At 43.7% G+C, this 22,784-nt stretch overlaps 1 protein-coding gene across 2 annotated transcripts in view; it reads left to right on the plus strand.

Moving 5' to 3' along the window:
* thsd7ba (thrombospondin, type I, domain containing 7Ba) overlaps positions 1-22,784 on the plus strand; it is a 165,477-nt gene that overhangs the window by 71,915 nt on the left and 70,778 nt on the right. For both annotated transcript variants that reach the window (XM_047337196.1, XM_035603676.2), the window contains exons 4-8: positions 7,195-8,059; positions 9,812-10,060; positions 10,963-11,132; positions 15,162-15,323; positions 22,437-22,652. In XM_047337196.1, the coding sequence (XP_047193152.1) occupies positions 7,195-8,059; positions 9,812-10,060; positions 10,963-11,132; positions 15,162-15,323; positions 22,437-22,652 (1,662 nt within the window). The remainder of the gene's footprint in view (positions 1-7,194; positions 8,060-9,811; positions 10,061-10,962; positions 11,133-15,161; positions 15,324-22,436; positions 22,653-22,784) is intronic.

Raw genomic sequence — 22,784 nt, forward strand, 5'->3', positions numbered from 1 at the left:
GAAGTATCACTGCTGCACCTTGGCATTTGAGAAGTCATTTTTTTTTGTCTGTGCGCATTACGGCCCTCATTTGGTTTGTTACTGATTGGCCCAAATGGGGATAACATTACTCAGTGGGCACAACATGTGTTAGTCCTGTCTTGTTTATTCTGCTGGCCATTCGGTTAGTGATTAGACATTCAAGTAGGTCTGGCACTTGCGTTCGAGGGCTGAATGCTAAATTGTAACAAAAGCCCATTGGGGCCGTGTGTATGGTTTTGCGGCCCCATGGTAAGTAATTCATTAGTGTGGAATATTGAAGCTGCATTTGATGCTTTGCCTCACAATGATGTAAGCTGCACTAAGTATCCAAAGCCAAAACACAAATGCTGTAATGCATTCAGTTATTGAGGATTTATGGAAATAAATGATTTATATTCAAGCGGGGAGGTCAAAGCTCTCAGAATAGCTGCGCATCCTTTTACACGAAGCAAACCTTATTTTTACCTGCGGGTGATGAGTGCCTTTTTTTTGTCACTTATTTTCCCCCGTCAGTTGTCTCCAGGCGATGATTTCCAACTTCTCTGGCTCACATTTCACAAATTTCCCTCCCAGGCCGCGCCGTTGGTTAAAACGAGCTGATTCAGGCCCTTCCTGAGATGGATTGACTGCCCGATGATAATCTGATGAATTTCTGCATATATGAATGTTGCAATTGAGGATGCACCGCGCCGCTCATAAATTACAGCTGATGGAAATGTGGCATGGGGGACAGCTCGGCGCATAATGAGGCTCAGTGGCATAGGTATCATTTAATTAAAAAGTGTTTTGACAAAGGATGCATGTATCCAAACAGTCAAACTTAACTCAGGCAGGGAGGTTGAAGATGGGTGGTGAGTAAACTCGGCAGATGTCTGTGAGGCGGGAAAAGAAGCCTAAAATAGCTGCAGAGCAGAGTGAAACAAACATTCGGAGCTCTTGTAAATTACCAAGAGAAACTTATGTCGAGAAACTTGTAATTAAATGTGTGGTGCTTTCTTGAACCCGACCGATATGGATTTTTGGGGGCCGATGCCGATATCGATATTTGGGAGTACAAGATTCTCGATACCGTTACATTGGACGATCATTTTTTTGATCAGCGAATGATTCGTATGATGTCGTTATCAAACCTTTATGACGAAGACATCTTATTGAGGCTTAATATTTTAGTTCAACTAAACACTTAATCATAAATAACTACAAATTGTGGCCGGTAGCGATATGTCTGTGAAATGCTAATATTGGCCCATATTATCAGCCAACCAATATACTGTATGTTGGTAACAAATAATCAACTCCCCTAAAGGAAGACACACATAGCCAGCAACATGACTGAGTTATGGAATACTGCTGTTTTATTTCTCACACAACTTTTGGCAGAATTTCTTATGGTCAGCACCGTTCAAACAGGCAAAAAACTAATTGAACTGTAAACTGTTAATTACATACTAATAAATGACCATCAAAATATATTGCCTGAATGTCGTTCAAGGCTTAGTAGATATGTAAATAGGCATTTATTTGGTATGTTTACTGTGATTGGATTTTAATTCCTATTTCTTCCGATATCCGATCCAGTCATTTTGGCCAATACTGCCCCGATACCGATTTGGAATATCGGATCGGGACGTCCCTAATAGAGACTCAGCTCACCTTGACCAGTAAATTCTCCTGATAATTGATTTTGCTTCAATGATTAATGCTTTAAACTGACAATAGAGACCAAATGCAATAATGTTTAATCCAGGAAACAACAACAACAACATTATAGTTAGCGTTGTTAAAGTCTCACATTGGCACATTGGACAATTCAGCACCCAAACATCCTCTGGGTTTTGTACCTGAAGTGATCAGCAACGCTTTTACCAAATGTAATTAAAGGGATCACGGAGGTAAAAGATTTAACAGTGGTGAGTAGTAGTGAGATCTTTCTCTTTTTTCTTTCTTTCTGACGGAGCGTCGCTCGCTGCTTTAGAGGAGACAGTTCTCCGCTTTGCTGTTTGCTCCCTCCTTGTCTTTGTCTGTCTGGTTTCAGGGCATAGTAGAGATTGCTTTTGTTGTGTTACTGTGTTGTTGTCGTGCAGCTTTGCAGTCATTTGTCCAACTTAAAGGTTCAGCCGTGCCGTGCGGAACAAGAGACGATGTGTTTAGTCATGCAACACCGGCTGGGTTTGATTTGTGCTTTTTGTTCCTTCTCCTGCATTGTAGTGTCGTGTGCTCAGCCTTTTGCCAGCCCAGTTCTGTTTGTTTGTTTTTTTCATCTAACGTGATGTCAATTGAATATTAAATATAGCCAGGGCCCTCACCATGGGCCCCCACGGGTGCAGGAGTCCCCTGGAGGTGTAAGCGAGGCGACTGAGTGCGACAGGAATGAAGGAGCTGTGGGCGACTGGTTTCCTCCTGAGGGCCTGACAGATGCTAATGCTGACAGATTGAGAGAGTGATTATTCGGAGCTTAGGAGATGAACTAGTGCCTGTGTTCGCTGGCAGCGGAATCACTCCCAATCACACCTCCATAAATCGCGCGCACATATCCCCGCGCAGTTTGAAAAACAGCACGCCACTGAAAGGGCGCCATCGATGACCGGCGGAGCAGCGCACTCAGCCGAGAGAGCGGGAAGGACATGTGCCGTGTTGGCATTGGAAGTCTTTCAGCTCAAGTGTGAATTGCTGTTCAAATCTTATTTTTGTGGAGGAGCTTTCATGTCTATTTCAGGGCGGGTAACCCGTATAAGATGTATTTCGGCTTTTCAGCTTTGATTGAATCGAGAAAAAAAGTCTCGTTTGAGCACAGAACCGCGCAGCAGCGGCGCTTGGATGCGCGGCTGTACGACAGCAGACTTTTGGAAAATACATTTTGACTGTCTATCTGCCGTCCAATTTCTCTAATCAAAATGTCTTACTGTGTCTCCCCTGTTCAAATTGCACCAAGTATCTCTGACGTCGTGAGCAAATAAACAAATATCCCCGGGCCGTTCGCGTCACTTTTAGGCCAGAGTTCAAATTAAAGTGCAGCCCTCGTAGTTCAGTTTAACGCAACGTGTTTCAGTCTAAATTTAAATTCAAAAAAATAAAAAAAATAATGAATGAAAAGCTGCGGGGTAGTCAGTGACCCGTCCTGCACCGAGAATGTCAGCAATTTTGCTGTTGAACGGGCACATCTGATTTTTCTTTTCTTTTATATTTGCATTCATTTTCAAAGTATCCACTTCCAAGGTAGTTTATAGAAAATAGCCAGCCTTCATTTACAGATGGCCTTTTGTTTAAGCAGGCTAACAAGCTCGCATTTTTACCTTCAAATGCCTGCGGTTTGACCTCTGAATGAATTCTATCCTACAGAATAATAAGAACAAAAAAAAGTGAGAGAAGTAGAAAGACATTGATGAAGACATGCAGCGTGCTCAGTTATTGTCAGTTTGCTGTGATCTGACGATGCTACTGTATATCCGCAGCAGAGCATTCGCTGGGCTCCGCCATCATTCCACCGTGTCTCCAGCCACGTTCATTATTGCGTGTTAATACCAGAAACACTGACATGTTACATCACTACAAGTCGCACGTACTGTAAGATATATTAGATATCATAAATTATCTGCATTACAATTGGAGAATATTCCAGACATATGCATTACGTTTTAGGAGAGAGAGAGAAAGTCTCACCGTGGACCGGAATGCAATTACAATTCGAGAGAGAGATTCAATTGACTAGGTTGATGTGTAGAATAATGCACGATGAAATATTCAATCAGAAACACCTTTTTCATGTCACGGTGCGCCACCACCAAAAAAAAAGTAGCTGCTTGTGCATCGGTAAATGACCACATCCTACAAACACGAACCAACAAAAGCTGAATGTTAATAAGTGAGGTAGCTGCTGTTCAGTTAGATTTTTATTGAATTATATTATTGTTTTTCAGCCCCCGCTCCCTTCAGCTTCAAGTTAATAGTAGATATAAAGGATGTGAGATTGAAGTGTACTGCACAGGAGTAAATACAGCACCAGACATATTTTAATTTCACTCGCCTTTCTTCCTTCATTGAAACTTTAATGAAATCAAAATTCTGTTAGTCTGAGCTTATCACATTAATCGACAAATTATAATTTTCTGATGAAACCGGAGCAGACAACCAAGCTAAAAAAACATTCTCCTGCTTAATAGTGTGGCACCTCCTCCCTGTTCTTTTCTGTTGACCACTTTGTGTTGTTAAAACTCGACTGATGTCTGAACTGAACCCGCTCCGCTCCCTCACGCTGCCGTCTGCAGAGGGACCGCTGCTCCGTGCAAACTACTTGAAGCTTCTTGGGATTTTTTCCGGATTTGAAATTGAGCTTTTCAGACGCACCCATATGCCTTTTTTCTTTCCCTTCCTTATTCATGTGAAAGTGAGCGTCTCCTGCCGGATGCCTCGGTGTTTGTCTCAGTTGGCAGGAGGATCAAACCCAACACGTGAGGGGGATCGTGGTCGGACAGAACCACAGCGGGCCGCACCACCTCCGCCTCTCTCTCTCTTTACCTCTTTCTCGTTCCGTCTCTCACTGATATTTTTAGTGTCCTCATTTTTCTCATTGAGCCACCCGCCACCAGCAAAAAGTCCTGGTTCTCGCGGTGGCCACCTCGACAACTTCAGCTGCCGTGTGGAGGGAGTCAAAGGGATGACAACATTTACACATTAGAGATTATTTATCTGTTTGCACAACATACAGCATATGGTTTCTTTCACACTATATCAGACAATGACACCCGTGTTCTTGATAACGCCCAATTGACAAATGAGTTGATCTTATTTCCATTTGTTTCCAAAATCTCTGTAAACTGATAATGATGTTGGTCACAGTGGAAGTCCCCATTAACACCGCAAAGCCAAGACCAATAAAACCCAATGATGTGCTCCGGTGAACTATTAAAAACAAATCAGCAGTTTTGAAATCTGCCCCTTAAGCGGAGAGCTCCGGCTCCGGAGCGACGCTGCCGTGTCCGCGATGGACCGGGGAACAAAGTGTTAACGGCGGATTTCTCCGGCACGAAGAGAAGGCATGAAACATTTCAGCGAGCTGTCATTTCGAAAGCAATTTAGGAAGCGGTATTGGATCTCATTATTACATCAATTTAATTCCAATAAGAGGAAATTAATCAAATTATCTTTTTCATAGCATGTGGCAAAGTAACTGGATGATAAGCAAATGTGACTGATGTAGATAACCACATCATATCAGCAAATTGATTTCATTTTTTTCTTTTTATCATTCTGATTCCTGTCTAGTTATTTTGACTATGAGCAGAAAAGGTGAACGACTAAATAAGCAATTTATATATAAACGTATATATACACGTTTTTGGATATTGAAATTCTGCAGATATTGACACAGCGGGTCGCAAACGGCCTATTCCGCAATTGATTTTAGACCGTACTAAATCAAGACACGCGGAAAGTGATCATTATTATTCAACAGGTGCTTCGCGCTTAATCAGTGAGAGAAACTCACTTCATAAACGAATTACAGCGATCAGAGAGGCGGTGCAGCCGGGGGTTTCTCTGCATGACAACCAGCTATCGGAGAGGTTTTCAGGTTTGTGCTGGAGACCTGAGGCTCTTGTCAACAACGCCGCGATACACCGCATACTGTTTGGTCGTGTCGTCAGTTCTGATCCTGACAGATCTCCTTATTAACTGTATTCAGATGGGTGTTCAGCAGTGGATTTTCGTTTCCGGTTCGCTTAGGATCCGTCCTCCAACTGAGACATCCCCGGTTAAAACTTTTTTTTTGTCAAGCGCCAAGTCTATGTCAAAGTTTTCACTTTCCCCTCCTTCACAGAAACTCGAAATGACGGACGTGGTGCATTTTGAGCTACACTTTCACTGCATGCGAAAGAACAAGGAAAAAAGGTATCAGCAGTTTTTGTTGCCTCTCTGACCGCAGATTACTTCTACTCTCGCGCTCTCTGTGAAAAGTGGAAAATTACCAAGAGCCGCTGCGCTTTTGTCGTGCACACTTTGATGTTACTAAGCGGCGACTGACAAGTGCGATTCTGTTTCGTGCCGCGGATCTAAACCACAGCATCACTCGGGTATAGGGGGGGTACCTCAAATTGAAGTTGCTACTCTCTTTCACAACTAAGGTGTTTATTGAATTTCAGTGGACTGAGCGTTTTTCAATGGCGAATAAAAACGAACCCTTCTGTTTTATGAGTTCAGCTTAACGTGGCTGCTTAGTTAGTTTTAGTTGCAGAACACTAAGTGGTCTGGCTGCACACTATCTATTCTTATGTTGTATGAAATACAACTGGAGCAGAAGTTAAGGGTTGTTTGTCAGAACACTGAACAATTTATTCATGACAAAACTGTATTTCCTCCTCATCCAAGCAGCTGTTGCGACCAGTAGTTCAGCCTGTCAACCTGACGGTTGACTCGGCACTCGCCCTGTTTCTAAACGCCCCGATCCACCGGGCCTGCCTCGACTGAACCGACTGCCGGCTCGTGTGAACACATATGAATGGAAGGGAAGTATATGCTTGCCAGTTGATCCTTTTTGAACTGTAATGTTGATAGCGGGTCCTAACACTATCAACAGACAGAAAAAACAAGAGTTTTGCATCTCTTTGGCTTTTTGCCTTGCACACTGGGATTTACTCGTTTAAGGGGAGCACGACTAGTTTCTCTTACAAATAGAAAATTGCCTTCCCACGGATAGTGTGTTGAAGACAGGTCCTGATTGTTTTCTCAGATTATTACAGCCATTGCATTAAGATAACTCCACAGCCCACGGTGTCTGACCACAGCGACATGCCTTTCACGGGTTATTTTTCCATGAGAAACGTCTATAAAAACCTGCCATGTGCCGTGTCCCGTCTTTGCAGACAGGTTGCTTTCATTGCTGAAGAGGTGGCTTTATTGAGATGAAATTGATTAGAAAAAGGAAAATTCGAAACCAAAAAATCCCTCTCAAAGAATCCAATATCAGACGCATCTGCTGGCCGTGCCTCACATAGTCCAGCGATTTGTATTACTCTGCGCTTCTTTGTTCCTTCCCTCCTGCGTTCATGAATAAAGCAATCATGAAGGTTAAATGAATGGCCTTGAATTGTGGTTGATTGCAAGCTGCAATTTAACTCATCTTTTAAAGCGCCTGTCTTAATGAAAATGCCACCTCCGGGCGTCTCTCCTTGTTTGCAGGTCACTGGGGTCAGTGTGTTGGGGAGGAGTGTGGCTCCGGTGGGATTCAGACGAGGACAATATGGTGTGTCCACATGGAGGGCTGGACGACCCACCACTCCCACTGCCGGCCCACGGACAAGCCAGAGAGCCGGCGGCACTGCTTTAAGGTCTGCGAGTGGCACCAGGACCTCTTTGAGTGGGAGGTGTCTGACTGGGGGGGCTGCGCTCTCGTCCCTTTCTTTTCCAACGAGCTCAAGTTGAGGACGGCTGAATGCATCACGGCACAGCACGGCGTCCAGAGGCGCCAGGTCCACTGCGTGCGCACTTCGAACCGCACCAGCGTCACCTCGAGGATATGCGAGTTCTTTTCTCAGAAACCATCAGTGGAGCAGGCTTGCCTCGTCCCCTGCCCCCAGGACTGTGTGGTTTCGGACTTCACCTCCTGGTCGAGTTGCAGCAAAACCTGCGGGACTGGCCTGCAGCATCGGACTCGACACGTCCTGGCCACACCAATGTACGGAGGGGCAAACTGCCCCAACCTGACCGAGACTAGGACTTGCTCCAGCCCTTTCAATTGCCCCGCTGGGGAGGGCGAGTACCAGTACACCCTCAGAGTAGGGGCCTGGAGCGAGTGCCGGCTACCCCATCACAAGGACGCCCTGTTGAGTGGAAGGACCACAGTGGACTTCGGCACCAGCTCCAGCGAGAACAACACCGTCACGCTGCACACGCTGGCCTCCTACCGCCACTCCCATCGCAACCACCACCACCACCATCATCCTCGTTCGCACAGCAAATACCCCATGTCATGGGAGCTGGAGGTGGGGTACCAGACACGACAAGTCCGCTGCACACGGAGTGACGGCAAGAACGCGATGCTGAGGTAAGCTCGCACAGTTCACACAATAAGAGTTAAAAAAGAAAAAAAAAAAGAGAGGTGAACCTGAAATTAATACATGGGAAGCAAACACACACGATGGAAAAACAGGGCATTTCCAAGGGTCCAAGATAAGTCCGAGATTATAATGAAATCGGGGCGGCTGTACGAGATGAGCGGGATTTCCGCTGGTCTGGGGAACAGAACTGTAGAGATAACTGGACTCGTCTTACATTGATCTCTTTATCCACTGACGGAGCATCGGGCGAGCTGCGAAAACAAGTCTGCGGTTGAACATGGGTGTCTGTGAGGTGAAATAGTCCCGACGGAGTTGATTGTTTTTGTGGTTCTTGCACCGGCTTTTTTTTTAATGAAGGGACATGATCAATGGTCACACGCCCTCGTGATCCCAGTGGGACATTTTCTTCCTGCGGAGGTGTATTCGTTGTTTTTTTAGTATTTTTTTTATCGGTGGCGGTTATTTATTCAATTACAACTAAATTATGTGAGGGTTGCTGTTTCACTAGCACACTGGCATGGTGGTGAGCCACTATTGTGTTAAATGTCAAGTGCTGCTCCCCTGCTCTCCCCTGTTTGATCGTACCCTGGTATTTGAATTTGATAAGGATGGATTTTTCTGCACATGCTCGCACTCAAAGCAACCACACACACACACACACACACACACACACAGTCATAAACAACGCCCCATCTTGTGCTTTCTCTTCGAGCAGAGAGAAAATCATTGCATGTATATTCTATTGACTAAATGCCACTGTACCATCTGTTTGGTGTAAAGTGACACTATTAGCCGTCTGCTGCGATCAATCACTGACTGCCACTCATGGACGCCGCTGTATGAGAAACTCAGCTATCGACAACATGCTTGTGGAATAATGCATTTTAATTGTTTGACAGTAGTTTCACCAGCAGTTCATGCGAACTGTGTTCGGCTTGATGAAAGCGGAGCATTTGTTTAAACACTCGCGTTCGGTAATAAATTAAGCATCGCGCCACTTTTCACATGATGAGTTTTGGCTGTCCCAAGCTGTTCGGGCTGAAGGAGCTTAAAATTGCGTGTCCTGTTATGCGTTTGATATTTGCATGTTATTATCCTCTCCCTGGCAGGTTCACTGGCTTTATGGCTTCAGTGTGAAGGGACCGTTCGTTGTACGGAGCTCTGATGAGCATGGCATTTACTAAGAAGCAGGATTTGAGCTTCCCCCACCTGAGTTCTGCCTAATTCTGCTTTTTCCAATCACGACCTAATTACAAAGTAAAAGTCTAAAATGAGCATTGTACTCGCATCTTAATAACCTAGCCAATTAAATTATCCAAATGAAACAATGGAAACTCTGTATGACTAATCAACTTGATTATTTTTGAAGTGAGCACAGCAGCTCTACTGTTTGTGCCATCTCTGTGAAAAGGTTGACTTTATGTCCGGAGACCTGAACTATAAGGATGGATAATGGCTTCAAATATTGTCATGCAGGAGCGGAAAAGCTGCAAAGGTCATTTGTTCGTCAGGGAATCGGAAAAATCCATTAGAAGGTTCTCCAAGCAGACGGTGTTTCTAACAGCCAATGACATTTTGACTTTACCCACAGTAATCTGACCACCAATCGCTTTACACCCAGCCACACCCGCCCACACTCTTTTTACAGTGTAGCATCTCTATTTTCAAATTCCGTAGGGGTTGAAAAAAAGAGTTTTGCCAGTGTGCCGCTTCTGTTTTACTTTCTCCTTTCTCCTCAGCCTTTGCACCAAGGACAGCTCCCTGCTGACCTTCCAGGCGTGTGTGATGCCCAAAGACTGTCACATATCTGATTGGTCATCGTGGAGCCCGTGCTCCAAAACCTGCCGGTCCACCGACCTGTCTCCTGGTTACCGCCTACGGTCACGGATCATGACACAGGTCCCGCTCGGCGGAGGGAAACGGTGTCCTGCCCTCGAGGAGAAAGAGGCCTGCAACATCATGGGAGATTTACTGCCGAGATGCCCCAGGTAGTTCTGCACAGTGACGGTTAGAGGCTTGTTATGAGCCATCGACCTTCAGAAACAAAAGCTCCGTTCATGTTTAATTTCCCGATACAGATGTTTATGCAGAAAATGTAAAACTCTTGAAACCAAATAATGAGCCTCTCCGCGCTTCTTTCGCCTGACTAATTATGAGAGATAGCCTACAGGCTGCAAATATTAATCATCTTTGGCATTACCTCAATTATCTCGTGACACCTACTGTAACTGCCAAGGGCTCCTGACCCAGTGGACATGACGTGGATGACAAAACGGTGTTTGACAGAAGCTCATTGTTTTAGGGTTGACGGAGTTACGATAGGTTGGAGCCGATATTAAACAGAGTAGTCAATACAGAATTATTGTCCCTGCTGGTAGATTTTTGTTTAATTTTCAAAATCTACACGGATTGCCTGAGAGCAGAGGATTTACATGATTAGGGAAAACTCATTACGGAAATTAAGCATTTGATAGATTACTACAGGCTGTTGTTCTGGTAAACTCTTCCAGTGTTATTGCTTTCTGCACCGCTGCATTTTTCAGAGCTGAAACCAAACATTTGTTGAGAAGTTTTGAAATGGAAACAATCATGCCTTCCTCCTTCTAACGCACCGTGAGAGAGGCTCTTTGCTCAAGCTCATTCGCCCTTTGTGCGACAGACAGCTGTGTGTCTACACTGACATTCTTTCCTTCTTCAGTACATGCATACATCAATTTGTTTCTGCGCGGATGGCAGCTTTGTTTTTATCAACAACACAAAAAAACACGATGGTCGTTTTCACCCTCCTTTCTATTTATTCCTTTGGAATTGTTGTGGAAAGTCAAGCATATCGCGCGCGTTTTCTCTTTTTCCAAACTAGGCGTGTTTGCGTGTCTCTGTGCTCCGCCAGGTACGTGTGGAGGACCACCGACTGGGGCGACTGTCGCATCGTCCCCTTGCTGAGCCAGCAGGACCGGCGGCTGGCCAACATCAGCATTCTGTGCGGCGAGGGGATCCAGACCAGGAAGACCTACTGCGTTCAAGTCCGCGATGACTCAGCACCACATCACAGGAAAGAGGGTAAGCGTAAAAAGAAAAGCCCTCCTTAATCATAGATAATCCGGGGCTCGCTGGAAGCACATGGTGACTCGGGAGATACATCACAAATACGCTCCTAATTAATTCGCTGGCGTGTCTGGATATGAGCTATGAGCATAAATTATTGAGGCGAAATTTAGCAGCAGAGCGTGGTGAGGGTACATGAGAAAATCCTGTGTCGCTGTAGTTAAAGCATAATTTAAACTTCAGAGCACAATAGGGATCTTTATATATATATATATATATATATATATATATATATACTGTAGCTATGGTTTTGAACAACAGGGAGCCACTACTCTGCATATGAAATAACAAATGTTACCTCTATAGGTTTAATGTTGTACATTTCAAGGACTTGGCTAGAACTGCCAGTTCACAGTATATAGTATATTTTATATAGCTAGCAAACCACAGAGCAGTATGCAGGAGTAGACAACAGTTTGCCTGGAATGTACTGTATCTAAACATACATGTGTGGCATGTATCCAAAGTGCTTCTATCCCGAAACAAATTAATAAAATGCATTTGTAGTTCATTTAGTTTTTTCCATGTTAGATATGAACCGAGCCTTCCCAAATCCTCTTTAAACTTTGAGACCCAGACTGACATCCTTCCTTGCATAGATGGTGTGATGCATAAGACTACAGGAAACACACGAGTGCGCCTCAGGGCGTTTTCCGGTGTGCTGTGAAAGACATGCCCGCCGCCTCGTGAGGCCATGAAGTTCACACTAGAAAATAACAGAGTGAAACATCGAAGCCCAAATCATTCCAGATGAGCAGCCTCTTGGCCTTTGACGTGCGTGGAGGAGTTGTGAGTGGCTTTGACCTGCTCAGGTTCAAAAACCTGACTGAACAATGAACAGACACTTTCATTGCTCCACACTGTTCTTGTATTTACTTAAGAATATAACTTTTTTTACATCCTTCCGCCGTGACTCTGCAGAGAGAGCAGGTTGTCCACTGACCCCAGCTCCTCCTTTTTTAAATGTCAATGTCCCTCAAGACACTGAACCCCCGATTGTAAAGCCCGATGCAAGTGCTCTATTAATGCAGCCATAACCATAATTTTAACTTAAAAATAATGTACTTTTATTCACCTCTCATTTCCTTTTTAACTATCCGAAACAGGCTTTATTACAGCCAAAGTTCAAAAGAGTATTTTCATTAGTGTTTTCAGTGGAAATCCAACCGGCTGAATCACTTTAATGTGGGGGTCGACAGGGTGACATCCCGGACTGCAATGTATTCCACAAGCATCTGTGTAGTTGTGTGGAGCATGGATTGCAAAAGAACATTTTGTGTTTTTTTCAGAAAACATGTATAATAGTTTAATGACGTTTAGAAATACGGTCACTGTTGCACAGGTGAGTTAGCAGCAGGAGTGAACTGACGGACTTAGCCCTGCATATTTGTTTTACAGGGTTTAGTGTAACTCACCTTCAAGACGGGGTATTGAACCATAGACTGAAATATGTCTGGTAACTCCGAGAATCACTAAATAAAGCATCAAAGTTTGGTATTGATATCAGATCCAATTGTATTTCATTGGGATTTGTCTCAGACCAATTTTAACATTCATCCCTCTTTTCTTTAGTGTATTTAATGACAAATGAATATTACAGCAAATACACATACACAGACACACCCAGCAAATGTTTGACAAGGTAAAAAAAATATATATATATACTCACATACAGTTTAACTCCCTTTGGATACAAAACTAATACATTGACTATACTTAATGTGTTGCTTGAATTGATTTAAATCTAGCCTCTAATGAAATGTACCTGAGGGCTGCTCCAGAACCAAATCAGCTTAGCTGGTTGTGATCCCTTTATTATATTATATGAGAACATATTAGTTAATGGTTTGTTGATAGCTCTTAGCTATACGCATTTGCTGCTGTGTTGTCATCGCTCTGCACTTGGCACCTTGCCCATGTTTAATTGGATGCAATAGATATGAACAGAGGCAATAAACTCCAGTCCCGATCGGCTTTTTTTTTTTACGGTTTGAAAGTTCGACCGAACCCTCTTCACATTCGCCGTTCCTACAAAATCTTAAAATTTGAGTTTCCCAGGTTTGACATTTGTCATGTGCCACAATTTCCTTCGTCTGCTCTGGAGCGGTGGCCCTGGGCACTCAGCATGTCACACAGCTGTCAGAGCATAAAAACTCACCACTCCCTCTGCGTCGGAAGTTTTTTTTTTTTCTCTCTATGGAAAGAACAGACATTAGCATGTAAGAATAAAGGAGGAAACTTATTTCTGCCAAAAGCTTACTCTTGTATCAGTCGCAAATGTTTGCGTTCGCCACGTAGCACCACAAATATACAGTGTGTGTGTACATATATTCATATATATATATATATATATATATGATCAAAACTTTAAAGACTTTTTCATAAGCTGTGTTTACAACCCAGAATCCAGGTTTATAAAGTGGCAAAAAGTAAATTGCTTTTGTTGAATACAATAACACAGATAACAGATGAAAAAAGAAGATGAAATGTGCCCGACTCACTGAGGCATCCAGTGTCACTGATAAACTCCGCAGACCTGCGCCCAAAATTGACACTCACGTCGCAAAATTTCAATTGAACAAAATGAAAGCAAACAGAAGAAAAAGGAGGGGACACATGCACATCAAGCCTTTTTCATTTATCTTTTTTTTAATTAGGCACAGTGGGTAGTAGTTCTTAATGGCGTTGCAACTGTGAGATCCTCTTTTGCAAATCACAATTTTTCTCTCTCTGATAAACAGAACTATTTAGTTTGTAATCACATAGTAATTCTGCCTCCCGACAATCTTTGTTGTTGCGGCGGGTAGCTGATGAGTGAACGTGTTGGCCCGAGCAGGGAATATGAATGAAGGCGGCTCTGTGAGCCAGTGGATGTGAGGGACATTGATCAATACGTCAGCTGCAATGTTTACCTTGATGTGACCCGCGCAGCTTTAGCTTATGCAAACAGATGTGGCTGTGTGTGTTCGTGTGTGTGTGTGTGTGTGTGTGCGTGTGTGTGTGCGTGTGTGTGTGTGTGTGTGTGTGTGTGTGTGTTTGTGTGCACGCATTATCGAGTGCCACTGGGTCTGGGTAATGCGGAAAACAATTTGCTCCTGTTTGATGTCTGCTGGAGTAATGCGATTGATAAACACGACAAAATCACAATTGGGGGAACGGCGCGGGAACATCTGTACCAAAGCACTTTATCAGCGCGTTTAAGCAAGAATCTCATTTCTACAAAGGAGATCAAACAACATGTAAATTACTTTTGGTGAGAAGACAAAATGCACGATGGACATTTAGGGAATTCCTCTTTCGGGCTCTCATTTAAATGGAAATTTGCCTTTCAGTGATGTGCGGAGGTGCATCAAAATGGAATATTAGATTGAATAAATCCCCATGTTGTCGCAGGGCAAAAAAAAGGATACCCTCTCATTCTGTGTGAGAGACTAATGTCAGAGCCCATTAGAGGTAGCGGAGCTTTCCTGTGATCTACAAATGACGCCGGCCATGCTTAGCGCTGAATTGGTTACACCGTGACTTGCCTTGATATATCTGCCTTTTCAGCTCCTGTTTATTCCGTTTCGCTCGCCGCTGCCCTCGGTTTAATATTCTCCCGAGCCAGGCGTGAGATGAGAGGAGCAATTTTGCCTCTGTTTCTTCCGTTTGCTCCTTTTATTTTTCACCCCGCGGAAAAAAGCTTCACCAAATCTCCACTGCTTTTCATCACAGTGTACAATATGTGAAGCCAAAGCCTTTACTGAGATATGGGCTACTGTACTGTCTTCCCGATCACAACTATATAACGTCCATTCTTTCCAGTCCAATGGCAGCAATGCTTCTTCATCCTCCTCACTCCCATCACACCATTTAGCACATACTTCTCTCTCACACACACACACACACACACACACACACACACACACACACACACACACACATTCCACTGCTGGTGACTAAAGCCTGGTTTCATCCTCGCCTGTGTTCCTCTTGTTTGTTCAGTGTCCAGGCCTGTGAACGCCCGGCTGTGTGCCGCCGCTGTAGAGCCGCCCTCAGCCGTCCAGCCCTGCTCCGTCTCCTGCCAGAACCGATGCCTGCTCTCCCAGTGGTCAGCGTGGGGGGCCTGCCTACACGACAACTGCAAAGAACCGCAGGGGAAGAAAGGTACGATGGGGCAAAATGGAGCGGAGTGAACAAGGTTTGGCGTGATTGAATTTGGCAGTGGTTATGTGACGTCATCGTAGACATTTGTCTTTTGGCCATAATGTATGAAACATGCCTTTTTAAAACAAGTAACTGTCTCGCTGCAGGTATCAATGCGACCCAGCAACAATCTTTGGTGCCATTATGAAGTTGAACTTGAACCATTACAACAGTAGGGAGAAGTGTCTGAGGTGGTTGTGTGTAACGGTGACTGCTATGGTCAGTTCATTTAATTTCTGAAGTATTAGAAGTGCAGCAGTACTGTAAGATGAAGGATCTTTACAGGCCATCCAAGGTCTCCCAAAATGTCTGTAGAATGTAGAGCACAGTGTCTGAATATAAATCTTCCCAGGCAGAAAAACTCTTTTACTTTTTTTCACACGTTTACCTCTCTTGTTTACCTCCAAATACCTTTTTATTCATATATATATTTTAATAATTATCCAAACAATCCTTACACTCAACCACAGCTGTTTCATGAGCCTAACTTTTCATCTTTTCATGTCTCGTCCACCTTCCGATTCATGCAAATAGCAACAATATTACAATGAAACAAAAGGAACAAGTCAAATCTTGAGTTATTGTCATATAATCCAATATGTGGTGAAAAAAACACGGCTAGTGCTCAGAGAACATGTTCCACATTTTACTGTGAAATGCCCCCCGGTTACTTTGTGTTACTCGCTTACTACACCATCTTCCCTTGTTTGACAAAGACGTTGTATTGTCATTTCAATTTGAGTCCACTGTTGCAGGATGTGCACATATGTATTGACGGTTACAATATTTGAGTATATATATATTATATTATTGTTGCTAATTTCATTACCGTGAATCCTTTTTGGCGATGGTAGTCGTAACATCCCAAAATGAGGATGTCAGCAACCAAATATCTTTTGGTATACAAGATATTAACTGCTGTTTTGCTATGAAACATGGAGTTAAATAAACTGTCCACACAATGGGAACTGATCATTTCACAGTGGATAAATCAAAAGTACTACTACTAAAAAAAACAATAGAAAACGTTCTTTCTACCAGTAGCCGTGTTGTACATTTACAATGAGCCGTTCACAGCAGTCGTTGCCCCTTCACTATGGCCAACAAGGGATCTTGAGACTAACCTGAAAGCTATTACACATGTACACATTTTCAATTTTGCACTGCGCCATGTTTTGAATTTCTAAACAGTGGATTGTGCCTTTGCTACGGAAACTGAAAGAGCGACAGAGGTAGCCCTACTGTGGATGACGGAGGCAGAGTGAGAATGACAGCGCAGGAGAGCGATGTTGTTGGAGCAGCGGAGAGAGAGAGAGGCGCCGTGTGTGTGTGTGTGTGTGTGTGTGTGTGTGTGTGTGTGTGTGTGTGTGTGTGTGTGTGTGTGTGTGTGTGTGTGTGTGTGTGTGTGTGTGTGTGTGTGTGTGTGTGTGTGTGTGTGTGTGTGTGTGTTTGAATCATAAATTGTTTGTTGATAAGCGACTCGCCGAGAGGAAGTGCGCTCTGGAAGAAGGCAGTACACGTATACTGTATATACCAAAGCAGACGGAAGACAGAACGAGAGCACACCTGTAGTTCAGCTCTCAGTCCCCAGGAGGGTGATGGGAGTATCAGTAGATAGGATGCCTCCTGTGTGTGTGTGTGTGTGTGTGTGTGTGTGTGTGTGTGTGTGTGTGTGTGTGTGTGTGTGTGTGTGTGTGTGTGTGTGTGTGTGTGTGTGTGTGTGTGTGTGTGTGTGTGTGTGTGTGTGTGTGTGCGCTGTGCGAATGTTCTTGTCTTTTCGCACAAGTGAGCGTGTGTCATATCTGACTGCCTACACATTGTGTGTGTGGTGTAGTGTGTACTTTCCAATGAGTGTGGCGGGTGCGGCGCTCCCAGTGTGTTAGCGCTGTTCCAAGAGGACAACTCGACCTTGTCCCGCCTATGAGTAAATGTGCATGAAAGCGCCCCGGGGAGCAACTTAAGGGCGCATTGCTCAGGTCAGTGCCCCGCAATTTCCAACACGGGATCTCTATGGGACGATCCGGCTCCTCTCGCCGACAGTGTCATTAATACATTTCAAGGAGTAGAAAACGCGGCATCTGCCGTTTCGCACTGGGTCCTCTTCTGGCGCGCGGTCTTTTGATGGCCTTTCATGAAGACCCTGTGGCCCGAAGCAAAAAAAAAAAGAGTATGAACCCGATAAAGAACCCCTCGCGGTGAGCCCTGTTGCCTGCGAAAAAGCAATGAACCGCTATTGAGTCGTAGAGCATTGTTATGATCCGAATCGTTCATCCGTGGTCCTTGAGCTGCCGCGGATTTCTTGCTCCTATTGAACATGCACTTAAAGTAGATGTTTCACAACACCAGTATAAAGAGTGATCCGTCTCTAATCGAAAGGCCCGCGGGATCCCACTCTTCAGGTTGAGGAGTCGAGCTGCCGAGATGCTTATGCCGCCCCGGCTCCGCTCTGTGGAAAATCACAAATTTAAAATTGCTTCGGAGTTGCTTTATGTGCTTTACACTTTTTTTTTTTTATGTTATCTGGGCCTATCACATTTCGCAGCTATGTGGGGAAAAATGAATTGAACACGGGAGGTTATTGGATAGAATTTTTGTGATGCCTCCGCCAGAAGTCACCGTGCTGGAGTGAGGGATATTTCTGAATAACAGTGTGATGGAAATCGCCGGATAGCCCCCGTTTCCCTGAAATAAACCTGGTATGACCGAGAAACCTTTCAATTATTCATATCCACGAGGGGCATGCCCCTTCCAAATTGTGTTATTTTTGTGGTTTGGATGTGAGCAGCACTAAGTGCTGTGGGCAACACTGCAATCGACCCGTAGTCTCTTTGCTCCTCGAGAGCTCACTCGGGCAGTGACTCTTGGATCTGGCTCCTGAACTGCTGCCTCACGCCAGTAGATGGTCATGGGATGTGATTTGTAGACGGGGCGTCCTGGAGTTGGACGGTTCCACCAGTGGAGGGGGAGAACCTGGGACCTTTGTGCCAAGTGTCCCGAGTTGTGGTGAAATGAGCGTGGCTCCAAAAGAAAAACCGCTTCCGCTCGAGCGTACACATTTACTGGGAGAAGTGCTTGAGCCTAGAAAGCTTCTGTCTAGGCTCAAGCCTTCTTCAAGGAACTGGAGGAGCTCAGCAGTCGATTGTGACTGTAGATCATAAGGTATCCACGCAGTAATATTCATATAATATTCATATATAATATAAATGTATAATTTTCTGCATTTTATGGAAGGTCCAGCTTTGAATGTTTAGAGCGTGGAATATGAATCAAATGATGGGCCAATTAGCTCATGTATTAGGTCACAGGCCTAATGATAATGATTATGTGAAAATGTTATTGGACACGTTATTGGCAAATTCGCTGATCACATACTTAAACCATCTTTAGAGCCATTTATTGTTCATGTCACGACACATCCCCTTTTGGATCTCAGAGCATACGTGCGACAGGTCCCCTATGGACCCAGGTCATCGAGTGTAAAAGCTGTAAAATCTCAAGACGCGTTCAGGCAAACGGCAGAAGGCGCAGCGCTGAAAGTTGGCATGTACAGACACTGCATGTGGCAATGATCCAGTGTTTAAGATGCCGCTCAACGGCAGCGCCGTGGGCCTTGTGTGGGTGAAGCGGACGAAAGATGACACCTCTACAAATTCCTATGAGTATTTTCGGCACAACACATAGGACGGGCAAACATGAATTCATAAATTCATTAGGTGCTTTGGTGGCTTTGGTTCCAGCTAACTGGGGGTGTGGTTCCCGTCCTGCTTCACGTTGAACCGTATTGGTGCAGCTTCTAGTCTGGATGTCCAATCAGGAGGAACCCATTTGAGATGGCAAGACCTAAAGATCTGGATCCGAATTGGAATAGAATAGAAAGCCTTTAACATCATGGTGTTGTGCACAATTCATCGAAATTAAGAGCGCAACGTCTGGCTGGTGCAAGATAATAAACTTAGAAGAACCACATTGCACATAATATATTGCACACTTAAAAAAATGGATATAAATGGGATAATATATATATATATATATATATAAAGTGCCATAGTCAGCAGATTGCATAGTCCAGAGAAGTTATTGCAGCGTAAAATAAAACGTAGTGGGTTTTATATTTTTTTGTATGTTGATCGGAAGTGAATGGCCTTGGGAAAGAAAGCGGATCATCCAGGGCAGCTGTCCCCTCCAGCTCCTGCCAGTGTGCTTCTTTGTGTGCAAAACTTAAAGATGAGATTTGCTAATCTTTTGTGTGATGAACTTTGCTTTGTGCTGTTTGGAAATTGTAAGGCACTTGATCACAGATCCAAAGAATGATGAAACTATTTAGTGTAGGTCCCCCAGGATCAGAGTTGGTGTTAACGTTTAGTTTTTTTTAAATTTTTAATTATATATATATAATAGATTAGATAGCCAGGTTGTTTTCATTTTTGGTTTCTTAAGTTAGTATATAAGTGAAGCCCTGTTCTTTCCAGAGTTCTACTTCCTCTGATTAAAACAGCATCCACTCTCCCTGTTCTCCTCCTTTAGTCATTTCATTTATTTAAAAAAAACCTCATTCCAATTAATAGCTTCTGACCAACACCAACAGGTTTCATGTTGCTTCTCTTACCCAAGAGGGCTGGAATGACCCGAGCTGGGTCGTAACATGAACGCCTCTCCTGCACGCACAGGTGATGCAGCATTTGGCTGCTTACCGTTTTTTTTTTATTATTATTATTCGGCTGGACATCTGTGGACAGTTCACTTTCCAAGTGGCCAGTTACTGCGGCGAGTCGATCTCTTTCTCACTCTCATAACTCTCACATAAATGTTTTCTCTGACAGTTAACGTTTCTTTAGACTTAGGTCTCTTGGGGCTCTCATCTGTGACAGACAGAATTCTTGGCTGTTTGACAGATTTTCATTTCTGCAGTAAGAACTCCTGTTCACTTGTCATGAATTAGAATTGATTTCCTCCGCGGCGGCAGGACATGTTTCTGTAACAGCAGCCTTTAGAAACTCCTGCAGGTTAAACCGGACTAATCAGACACTTTTAAAAGGCTCATTTGCTCCGGAAAACACTCACTAATCTGGCAACAAAATAAGACTAGCAATAACCCGTAATGCCACTCTGCCAGGGACCGTGATTACACCGGTACTCCAATCTAAAGAATATCCATTGTAAATAATTAGCATGCAATTGATTCTTTTTGAAATTTGACCCATTTGACCCCGACTTTTTTGACCAACCTTTCGCAGTATGTTTTTGTTGAGCTAAAACAATCGGCTAATATCTGTGGCGGGAAATGTGACTGCATTTCTAAAAAGTCTATTCATCATCAATGAAAATTCCAAGATCAGCATCGCGAAAAACACTTTCACGTACTTTGTCGTTGTCCAAAAAAGTTTTCAAAACAGGACTCGCTTGGTGTAATCATTGCTCCTGTTCATACTGGTAATTAGAATGTCTTCCCTAATATGTTTCCATTGTACAAGATTAGGGTATACATCATATTCATTGTTATGTGCAAAAAATGTGAATTTAGGCCAATATGAGGCTTAAGCAGTCCAACAAATCAAGTGCTATCTTTTCCTGTCCACTGTACATCTGTCCTCTTAACACTGAAGAACAACAGAAAAAGCCTGAAATATAAGTTCTGTTGAAAGATGAACCTGCACACTGCTACAAAACCTCATGAGTTTTGCTACTTAACATTGCATAAATATCTGATTGACTCAGTCTTGGGGGTTTGAATTGGAATCGTTAAAAATGACAAACTACATATGTCCTGTTCTTAGCAAGAACAAGTCTATAAACTCGAGTCTATAAACTGCTCCCTGTCCAATAGTGTCTATACAATTGTCACAATCTTGTGTATCCCCAATTTTTTCATTGCTATTTTTGTCTGTCTGTGTAATTTAACACCTTGAAATAATGCTAGTATTTATTACGCACCGTGCACTTGCCCTGCACGATCTAGGGTTGGGAATGAATTTGAGCTGAAAGGAGTCGTTGCGATGGGCATTTCATTTTCCAATACTGCAGAGGTGTTCAGCAGGTGCCAGTGCGGAGCCACTTCACCTCTGCAGGTAGACGACAATTTATTAACAGCAGCAGCAGCAGCAGCAGCAGAGGAAAGACGGTGGGAGGCAGTAATTGGACAGAAAGGTCTTGCCCACTTGATTCCAGTCGCTTTAACTTTAAACACCTTCTCCTCGTCTGTGTCGATTTACGTAACACTTTGTCCTTGTTGCTCCTTGTCTACATTTTCTTTTTTTCTGCTTTTATTGAATTAATCAGTTTCTTCCTTCACTACATACACAGATATCTGGAAAGATTCTTTAATTTTCCTCTGAGAAAAATTGTGAAATTAGGCTGCAAATACTGAAACATTGATGGAAATTGAATTAACACAAATTAATGTTTAGAACCTGCAGATGAAGGTCTTTGTTTTTAATATTGTAATGTGAGCATGTCTTAGGTTAACAATCTTCTGTGTCCTCTGGTTTTCTGTTACTTAGATGGATATAAATGGAATAACCAGCAACCTATTGACATTTTCCTCAAATGTTTTTGATGTAGTTCTTTTCTCGTGTCTCAGCTGCGTGACGGATATCGTAGACCGCTCCCGGTGCTGGAATTGAGTCAGAGACTCGCACTTGGTCCTCGATTACACAACATCTTGTTTATTAGCTAGACTGGATTTCAAAAAAGGATCCGTAAGGATGCGGCCGGCACAGTTCCTTTTTTTTTTTTTTAAATAGTCTTTTCAATATCTACCTGTTAATTTACATAGTTATCTGTGAGCAATGATAACAGTGGGGTGCAGTGGCTCACTGTAGCATAGGGAATGGTAGACCTGAATAAGTCATCAAAGAGATAATGACCAATACAGAACTATATATATATATATATATATATATATATATATATGTAGTAATGATTCCAAGAATCAGAACAACTTGCAGTAGTTGCTTCGTTGCACGCGGTGGCGGGTTTATAATCTGTGTGGGACAACAACGCTGCTTTGTGTTCCAATATCAGTGACTTCTCTGACAACCGTCCCCGTGTCCTCCCCCTCCCCTCGCTCGCTGCCAGGTTTCCGACGGAGGAGGAGAGAGGTGCTGTGGGAGTCCGGCAGTTCCCCAGAGACCTGTCCTCACCTGGTCGAGTCCGTCCCCTGCGAGGACCCAGCCTGCTACGTGTGGCAGGTCCGACAAGAGGGAAGCTGCGTACCCAACGAACGCCCCTGTGGTCCTGGCACCGCCGTCCAGAGTGTGACCTGTGTCAGCGCTGAGGGTCTCTTAGCACAGAGTGAGTTTTTTCTTGGTCATTCAGTTTGGTTATCGTTCCATCTAAATCCGACTTCAGGGAATTCTTCGACACTTTGGAAAAGATGCTCACTTTTATTGATTTAGAGAAGATCAATAACGATCTTGTCATTTT

Source organism: Scophthalmus maximus, chromosome 14, assembly GCF_022379125.1.
Source record: "Scophthalmus maximus strain ysfricsl-2021 chromosome 14, ASM2237912v1, whole genome shotgun sequence".
NCBI classification, from domain to species: domain Eukaryota; kingdom Metazoa; phylum Chordata; class Actinopteri; order Pleuronectiformes; family Scophthalmidae; genus Scophthalmus; species Scophthalmus maximus.